Here is a 9,103-nt window from a genome sequence, read left to right on the forward strand (position 1 = left end):
CTGCTGCTCCTGCCCAGCCCCTCGTCCTCTGTGCTGGGCTGGGCAGAGCTGTGGTGCTCTGAGGGCTCGGGGGGTGCTGGGGCAGAGCTGTGCCGGGTTCCCTGTGCCCTGGTGCCAGGAAGGGGCAGATCTATTCGGGGATGTTCTCACTGGACCTTTTCTCCCCCTGCAGCCTCCGCCTCCGTCCCTCTGCCCTTGGTCGTTGCCTCCGCCCTGACGGCGATCGGGGTCGTGGCTCTTTTAGTCGCTCTGTTCTACTGCAGATCCAAAGGTGAGCTGAATCCCCTTTGGAAAACCATCCCTGGAGCCCTGGCAAGCAGGAGATGGGGCCTGAGAGGGGAGGACTCAGCACCCAGGGGCCGATTTGGGGCCGCTGCTGACGGTTCCCTGTGTCCCTTCTCCCCCAGGCTGGAGGATTTTCCGTTTGTCTGCGGCCGAGGCCACGGACACAGGTAGGATTTGGGGGATGTTCCTTCCCTCCCCCTTTTTCCTGCTGGGAACAGCCTGGTCACGTTTAAGATCAGGAGGGAAATCCTCCACTGCCATGGCTTGGTGCCAGAGCATTCCCTGGCTGAGGGACCTCCCTGGAGGGGAGGGAAGGGGATGATCCCGGGGGATGTCACCGTGGCTGGAGCCAAACTCTCCCTTCCCACCAGAAAACTTCCAGCCAGGCCAGCAGGAAGGGATTGAGAGCAGAGCTGTGAGGTCATGAAAGCCAGAGGGATCTGAGGGAAAGAAAAGAGCTGGAAAGAGAGACCTGGGAGGGCAGAGACGAACCAGGAGCTCGGCTCTGCCACTCGGGGTTGGCCCAGCCGAGAATTCCAGAATCCCAGGATCACTGAGGTTGGAAAAAAAACTCCCAAGGCCATCGAGTCCACACTTTCCAGCAAGAAATTCCTCCTCGTGGCCAAGCTGAGCCTCCCCTGGCACAGCCTGAGGCCGTTTCCCTTTGTCCTGTCACCAACAAACCCCATGGAAGGAGAGACCACCGGAGCAATTCCCCCCTCCCTGGAATCCAGGGCTGGGCCATTCCCACCTCTGCTGCGGCTGAGCCAGTGCCAAAATGCCTTTGAGGTGGTTTTTAGGCTGCTTTTTGTCCATGGGGGGTTTTTTATTGTTCCCCTGACCCGAAATAAAGCTGCTGCCTCGTGTTTTCCACCCGCGCGTTTCCCGGTGGGATGTCGGGGCTCACTCAGCTGAGGCTCCTCAGGGATGGAAACTTGGATCCAGCTCTTCCACAGGGAACTCTGGAGCCCATGTGGCTCGTTCTCCCGCGCTTCAAACGAGCAATTTTGACCCAAAAATGAGATTATGGAGGATTTAAATCCTCTCTGCTCCCCTCGGTTCCGTGAGCTGGGCGTTAATTCCCTCTGCAAGGCGTGAAGGAGAGACAAACGCAGCCTGTCCTCTGGAAACATCCAAGGATTTTGGGGGATTTAAACAAAACAAGCTGATTTTGGCTGTCCTTTGAGCCGGGAGCGAGTGTCCCACAGGAGGATTCTGGGATGAGATCAGGATACCTCGACCCAGGTCGGCAGTAAAACCCCCGAGGGGCTCCCAGGAGCTGCAGGATCAGGATTTCTCCTGAGCCTGGGTGCCTGTGGCCGGAATTCCCTCCTTCCCTGGGCAAGGAGCATCCAGGGGGATCCTCTGCAGCCTCTCCCTCCTTGCAGGGGCTTTTTTCCTGCTCTTTTCTCCTGCTCTTTCCCTCCTTGCAGGGGCCAGGCAGGAGCTGACGACCGTGTATGCCCAGGTCAACCCCTGCCAGCAGGTGAGGCTGGATCCCATCTCAGCCCTGGGTTGGGGTTGAATTCCAGGAATTACAGAGGTCTGGGATTAAATCCTTTCGTCTCACAGCTTCTGACGGTGGCACATCAGGTCTATTTATGTGAACTGAATTATTTATCACCAGAAATGAATGAACAAACGAGGGAAGGGATGAAAGATCATCAGAGTTATTTATCACTCGTGTAAAAGTTAAAAACTGCTGGTATAAAATAGTGTAAATAGTGTAGTATAATAGTGTAAATATTATATAAATAACCATATAAATATGGTATAATAGAATTAATTACACTACATTAACTTTATTAATAAACATTATTAATGTTAATAATTAACAATACAAATATTATCATTATTATTTATATTAATTAATAATGTTCATCAATACACTATTAATAATATAATACTGTGTTATATGTTAATAATTTTAGTGTTTGCCTTCCCTGGCCGGATGCTGGGCCGGGCACAGAACCCTTATCAGGGCAGAGCAGGATGCCCCAGCAGGGGAAGGAGGGTGACAACCCCTGGCTTTGTCTGCTGGGGTTTTTTTGGGAGCTGGAAGGGGGATGTGCCAGCTCTGGGAAGGGCCTGGGGGCAGCTGGCACGGCCTGGGCTTCCCAGGGCACCCCCAGAGCTCTGCCCCCAAAATCTTGGCTCCCCTTCCAGAGGGAGGGGGCAGAGAATCGCAGGGTCATGGACTGGGTTGGTTTTGCAGGGATCTTAAAGCTCACCCAGTGCCACCCCCTGCCACGGGCAGGGACACCTTCCACCATCCTAAATTGCTCCAAGCCCCCTCCAGCCTGGCCTTGGACACTGCCAGGGATGGGGCAACACCTCCAGGGGTGGATCACTGAGGGATCTCTGGCTTTGGGGGTCTCTTTGCCGACACCCAGCCCTGTAAAAATGATTTAAAAAACCTTTTTTTTCTCCCCAGAACGTCCCTAATGCAACAAGAGACAACCCGAGGGTGCCGGGGGAGGAGAATTCCACAACCATCTACGCCACAGTCAAGGCTCCAGCCCAGGTGAGTTGGGACTCGTGGCATCTCCAGGAGCTGGGAGACATGGAATGGGGGGAGAGATGGAATAGGGGAGACATGGAATAGGGGAGACATGGAATAGGGGGAGATATGGAATAGGGGGAGACATGGAACAGGGTGAGACACGGAATAGGGTGAGAGATGGAACAGGGTGAGACATGGAACAGGGTGAGACATGGAACAGGGTGAGAGATGGAACAAGGGGAGACACAGAATAGGGTGAGACATGGAATAGGGTGAGATACGGAACAGGATGAGACATGGAATTCCTGGAGCTCAGGACACAGAACAGGGTGAGACATGGAATAGGATGAGACCAGGACACAGAACAGGGTGAGACATGGAACCCCTGGAGCTCAGGACATGGAACAGGGTGAGACATGGAACCCCTGGAGCTCAGGACACGGACAGAGGGGTCTCCACTTTGCTCCCTGGGGACGAAGCCCGTGTGTCCCTCACCCAGGGAGGAGGGACGAGCTCCCCCGAGCCCCAGCAAAGCTGGTGCCCCTTTGCCCTTGCAGACGGACGATGAGAAGATGGGCAGCACCACACTGGGGGACCAGGAGGTGGAGGAGAAGAGCATCTACTCGTTGGTTGTGTAGAAGGACCCCACAGCTCAGCTCCAGCACAGCTCCCGGCCCCTCCCGAGCGTGGAGCTCCTCCTCCATCCCCTCCTCGGCGCTGCTGCCTCCACTTCACCCCCGGCAGCGGGTCCTGCGTGGGAGCAGGGGGGTCAGGAAGGGTGTCAGCACCCGGAGGATGTGAGCCCCGAGGGAGGATGTGACACCCTGCAAGCGCAGCCTCGTCTGCTGCGGGAGCTTTGGGGAGCTCTGCCCTTGTTTTCGGCAGCCACGTGGGGTTTGAGCTCCCTTTTTCTACCTTCTTTGGCCAAAACCGTGGCTGCTCGTCCCGGGGACAAGGACTTGAGGATTTTGGAAGCCTTTTCCAACCTTAATGAGTTGGAAAAAAACCCCAAAAAACTGACTGAGTGCCGCGTCCAGTCGTCCCTTGGACACCTCCAGGGCCGGTGACCTCCCCAGGCAGCCCCTTCCGAAGTTTGAAAACCCTTCCCCTGAAGAAATTCCTCTTGATTATTTTGTTACGTTTCTATTTTTCTCCCTTTTTTTTTTTTTTTTTGCTCTGCTTTCGAAATTGCAAAATACTTCGGCTTCTTCATTTTTTGCTAAAGGGAAGATCTAAAAATACCCCTGAGAAGCTGAACCTTCCCCCGCCACACCTCGGCCGCGGTTTCGGCACCTGCCGCCCTCCCCCATTTTTGGGGACCATCCAAAAACCTCGCAGCACCCCCAGCACCGAGCCCAACACCCCCAGTGCCCTGTGGGGCCGTGCTGGGATCCGGGAAAAGACAGTCTGGGCTCGGAGGAAAACGGGATGAGGGCTGGGATTGATGCTGTTCTGCCCCTTTGATGTGTGAGGTTTTGTTCTTGGACGAGGTGTGAATTGTTGTGTTGTGGGTTCCCAGCCTGGATTTAGGGAGCAGAGCTGCTCTCCCAGCCCATCCCACCCTCCCCCGCTCCTCAAACCCACCCGGAGCCGGTGGCTGAGCCCCCAAAACCCTCCCTGGCATCGATTCCCCGATGCCTCCGGACAGAGGGACTCCGGGAACCCTCTTCCTGCTCGTGCCCCTTTTCCTCCTGCTCTTTGTCTCGCCTGGTGAATTATTCAGGGATGAAACCGGAGACGCCTTTGAAGTCGCCTGGCACGGGCAGGGCCCTCCGGGAGCCGCTGGAATAAAAAACGCCAGAGCTCCCGTTCCTGCCTGCATCTCATTTGGGGTGAAAACAGCCCGTTCTTGACGGGAGTAATCTGTGTTTTCTCCGCGTTTTCCCAGCCCGTGACGGGGCTGGTTTCGGGCTCCTCCTCTTCACACCGACCCATTAAAAGCGCAGCCCGCGCGTTTTCCGAAGGGATTTGCCCGCGTGGCACCAAATCTGCCCTCGGAACCCCGATGCTCAGCTCGGACCGGGCTCAAAGCAGCGCTGGCGGCTCCAGGGAGGGGCCCGGAGGGAGCCGGGGAGGAGCTGGAGAGGAGCTGGGGAGGAGCTGGATCATCATCACCCCCTCCCTGCCCTTTCCCTGCCACTCCCAGAAATGACTCCCCGCGCTGATTTTGGGGCCGTTAATCACCCCGGTTTCACCTTCGAGCTCGCGGGAAGCAAAAAAAAAAAAAAAAAAAAAGGGGAAGGAAGATGTTGCAGAAGGGGCGGCGGTGGGGGAGGAGAGCAGGATGGAGCCGAGGGGCTGCGGGACGAGGTGGCTCTGCCTCGCCCTGCTCTGCTCCGGGGCTGGTGAGTGGGGCTGGGAGGGGAGGGGGAGGAGGAGGAGGAGGAGGGGGTGATGTGGAGGCAGAGGGTGCAGCACCCCCAGGCCTCCCCAGGGACCCCCTTTGCAGCAGGGCAGGGGGGACAAGGCTCAGGTGTCACCACTTGGCTCGGGGTTTGGGGGCCTCCTGAGCTCTCCCAGCACTGAGCTGGGCCTAAAACCTCGCCTGCCCCTCCCCAGGCCCAGCCTCGGGGGTGCTTGTTGAGCTTTTTTGCTTAGGCTTGGTTTTGTTGGGACTTTGGTTTAATCATGGGGGGATTCTTGGCAGGGCCCAGGAGTTGGACCCGGGTGATCCTCGTGGGTCCCTCCCAGCTCAGCATTTCCCACGATTTTATGATCCAGCTCCATCTATCCTCTGATATCCCATTATTTTATGATCCAGCTCCATCTATCCTCTGATATCCCATTATTTTATGATCCAGCTCCATCTATCCTCTGATATCCCATTATTTTATGATCCAGCTCCATCTATCCTCTGATATCCCCCAATTTTAAGATCCAGCTCGGGGGTGTTTTTTTGGTATTTTAAGATCCTCTGCTCGGGGACCCCATTTCACCACCACAGTCCCCACCCCCCTGGTGCCACCAGTTGTTGCTCAAGCCCCAGAGCTGCTGAGTTTCCGACCAGCTTGGAAACTCAGCAGCTTGGGCCCCCCCAGAAACCACCACGGCACCGTTGGCCCAGGGTTTGGTTTGGTTGGGGGGGGTTTGTCTGGGGGGGCTACTCAGGTGTGAACAGGGCAGGATGTGGGTTCAGCAGCCCCCTCGAAGCATCCTGAGCTGGCAGGGACCCAAAAGGATCATTGATTCCAACCCCCCTGGCCCTCCACAGACACCCCAATGATCCCATTCTGTCCCTCAGGGCATTGTCCAAACCCTCCTGGAGCTCTGGCAGCCTTGGGGCTGTGCCCACTGCCCTGGGGAGCCTGGGCAGTGCCCAAAACCCACCCTCTGGGGGAAGAACCTCGTCCTGAGGTCCAACCTATTCCTGATATCCCACCTGCCCCTGCCCTGGCACAGCTCCAGCCCTTCTCTGGGTCCTGTCCCTGCTCCCACAGAGGTTGGAGCTGCCCCTCAGGAGGGGCTGCAGCCCCCGAGGACTCCCCTCGGTCTCCTCCAGCCTGAACAGTGACCAAGTGACCCCAAGTGTGGCCCCCCCAGACCCTTCACCCTCCAGGCCACATCCCTTCAGCCCCACACCTCTGTCCCAAAGTCCCCTGAGCTGGAGGGATGTGGGGCAGTGTTTCCTTTCCTCACCCATGGGGGAGTTCTGAGTTAACGACCCTCGTTCCCAGCTCCAGGTTTCCAGGAGGAGGAGCCCCCAGGGAACCGAAGCGTCACACGGCAGGATGTCACCCTGGAGACAACTGGGGACCCCCTGGAGACAACAGGAGACCCCCTGGACACCACAGGCCCCACCACAACTCCCAGGGATGTGCCCACCCCGAGGACGTGGCCGACGGACCCCCCGAGCCCTCCCTGGACCCCCGTCCCCAGCCGAGCCACCAGCAACCAAACCCGTGAGTCCCACGGAGAAGAGAAGGGATGTGCCACCAATCCTGGGGGATGTGCCACCCCCCCGGAGGGTCCTGCACTCCCTGAGCCCCCCAGGGTGCCCGTCACAGCCCCCCCCAGACCCACAGCCCCCGTTTCTCCCCGCAGAGAGCTCGTCGGGTGTTCCCGTCAGATATTGGTCCCCCGTCATCTTCGTGGTGGTTGCTCTGCTCGTGCTCTTCTTCACCTACCACAGGAAAAAGGGGGAAGGTGAGATCTCCCCCCTGAGCATCTCCCCCCTTCCCCTCGCTCAGCTGGGCTGGCAGGAAAGAGTGGCCTCTCAGCCACATCCTCAAAATACTGAGAAGTGTCACAAAAACTCGGGTTTTTTGTAGAAAACCACGAAGGGGGGTCCCGGTCATGAGCCCACCGGCCAAAATAAAAAATCCCCTTTGGCCACAGCTGAGCCCTGTGAGGTTCCCCCTCGCTGGGATCCAGCTCTGAAAGTCCAGAAGTCCCAAATTCCCATCTGTGCTGAATTTTGGATTTCTCGGTTTCTGCTCTGCCCTTTCCCTCCCCTTGGGGTTTCTCCTCTGTGTTCACACAAATCTGGGGCTTGGGGTTTTTTTTTTATTTTTTTTCCCCTCCTGCAAATCAATCACAACTGGACCTTGGCAGGTTATTCCCAAGAGGGTCTTGGTGGGATTTTCCCAATTCCTTTTGGTCCTGCTGTTGTAACCCCCGTGTCTGTCCGGGCCCACAGGGAGCCGGGACCAAGCCGTGGCTGGCAGTGACTCCTCAGGTGAGATGGGATCCATCCAGGCTGGGAATGAGCAGATGGAGAAGGATTTCCATGATTTCCAGGGGGGTTTCCCTGCTCCATCACTGACTCCCCCTTGCCTTGCAGATTTGGGGGTCCTGGACCACCCCCCTGCCCATGACACCACCCCGATAATCACGGCCCCCCAGGTGAGCCCTGGGCACTGGGACAGGGATCCTCTCCTGGGAACTGGGGAGCTGGGAGGGCTCAGGGACACATCCCAACCCCTCCAGGGCTCCAGGTCCCAGCCTGGGCCTTGGTTTGCCCACAGCCCTCCTGGCCCTGGGGTCCCTCTCCCACCCCTGGCGTCCCCTCTGGTCCCTGGGGATCCCTCTCCTGCCCCTTGGGGCCCCTCTCCCATCCCTGGGGGTCCCTCTCCTGTCCCTGGGGGTCCCTCCCTTGTCCCTGGGGGTCCCTCCCTTGTCTCTGGGGTACCCATGGAGCAGCTCCTGCCCCTCTTGCAGGGGGAGAGGAAGGGACCAGAGACCCCTCCGGCCGCAGACGACACAGAAACCGCCTTCTGCGAGCCAGACCCCCCCCAGCCGCAGGTACCGCCCTCCCCCCCGCCCCCCCCCCCCCCCCCCCCCCCCGGAGGGTTTGTGCCCCCCCCCCAGCACCCGATTTTCCTCCTCCCAGCCGGATTCCCCCCCAGCTGCCGGCGGCTCCGGGGACCCTGATACCGACTGAGGGTCCCGGGGGGGTCCCGTGGCTTCCAACCCCCCACCCGAGGAACACGAGGTGGCCCCGAGGGGCACCACGGGCACGGGGGGACCACGAGCGTGGCGAGGAGCCTCGGCCCTTCCCATGGATGCTCCAAATCCCGGTGGGAATGGGGACCCGCCTGGGACAGGGACTCATGTGTGCTGTGCCCCCCCCGTGCCAGGACGGGGCTCGGGGTGGTGGCACAGCTGAGCCAATAAAGTGGGATTTCACCCCAAAACCCCTGGAATTCCTCTACTGGGACACTCGGGGAGGCAGCACAGCCGAGCCAATAAAGCGGGATTTCACCCCAGAATCCCTGGAATTCCTCTGCTGGGATACTCGGGGCTTGGGGAGGCAGCACAGCCGAGCCAATAAAGCGGGATTTCACCCCAGGGGGCTCTGGGGGAAGGAGGTTTGGGGGCTCTTCTCTGACTCACACAGGGGACAAAAAAAAAACCCCAAAGAGGGTGGAAAAATCCCCCCGGGCCCCCCAAAGCAGCAGCTCCTCATGAACTCACCCCGGGGGTGACGGTGGGGACGGTGAAAATCTTCCCCCCACCCACGAGGTGTGGGAAGGGGGGGCGGGGGAAAGAAAAGGTGCCAAAGCCAAAGGAAACACCCCAAGTGGGGGGTCCTGGGGATTCGGGGCTCTGGGAGGGCCCCCCCAAGTCACGGTCGGGGTGCAGGGGAGGAAACGAGGACACCTGGAGGTGTGGACAGGGATCCATCGAGACCTTGGAGCCATAAATCCCAAATCCTTGGCCCCACAGACTCCAAAATCTCAGAAGAATCGACCCTACACCCCTGGCCCCATAAATCCCAAATCCGTGGCCCCACAGGTCCCAAATCCCTGACCCCACAGATCCCAAATCCTTGGTCCCACAGACCCCTAAACCTCAGCAGAAGAGACCCCACACCCT

At 58.6% G+C, this 9,103-nt stretch overlaps 1 protein-coding gene across 1 annotated transcript; it reads left to right on the forward strand.

Annotated features, from left to right (window-relative positions):
- Positions 1–4,422: 4,422 nt before the first annotated feature.
- On the forward strand, positions 4,423–8,213 carry LOC113960193 (proline-rich receptor-like protein kinase PERK10). Its single transcript, XM_027669611.1, has 7 exons — positions 4,423–4,498; positions 6,469–6,687; positions 6,830–6,931; positions 7,425–7,463; positions 7,569–7,630; positions 7,946–8,029; positions 8,118–8,213. The coding sequence occupies exons 1-7, from the start codon at positions 4,423–4,425 to the stop codon at positions 8,166–8,168; spliced, it is 633 nt and encodes a 210-aa protein (XP_027525412.1). The 3' UTR covers positions 8,169–8,213.
- Positions 8,214–9,103: the final 890 nt, after the last annotated feature.

Source organism: Corapipo altera, unplaced genomic scaffold (genome assembly GCF_003945725.1).
Source record: "Corapipo altera isolate COAL_440 unplaced genomic scaffold, ASM394572v1 311, whole genome shotgun sequence".
NCBI lineage: Eukaryota > Metazoa > Chordata > Aves > Passeriformes > Pipridae > Corapipo > Corapipo altera.

What these genes read in the sequence shown, in the direction of transcription:
- LOC113960193 (XM_027669611.1), top strand. Translation starts at nt 4,423, where the DNA reads ATGCCTCCGGACAGAGGGACTCCGGGAACCCTCTTCCTGCTCGTGCCC. An exon ending in CCTGCTCTTTGTCTCGCCTG is followed by an intron (nt 4,499 to 6,468) that starts GTGAATTATTCA and finishes TCCCAGCTCCAG; the next exon opens with GTTTCCAGGAGGAGGAGCCC. An exon ending in GGCTGGCAGTGACTCCTCAG is followed by an intron (nt 7,464 to 7,568) that starts GTGAGATGGGAT and finishes CTTGCCTTGCAG; the next exon opens with ATTTGGGGGTCCTGGACCAC.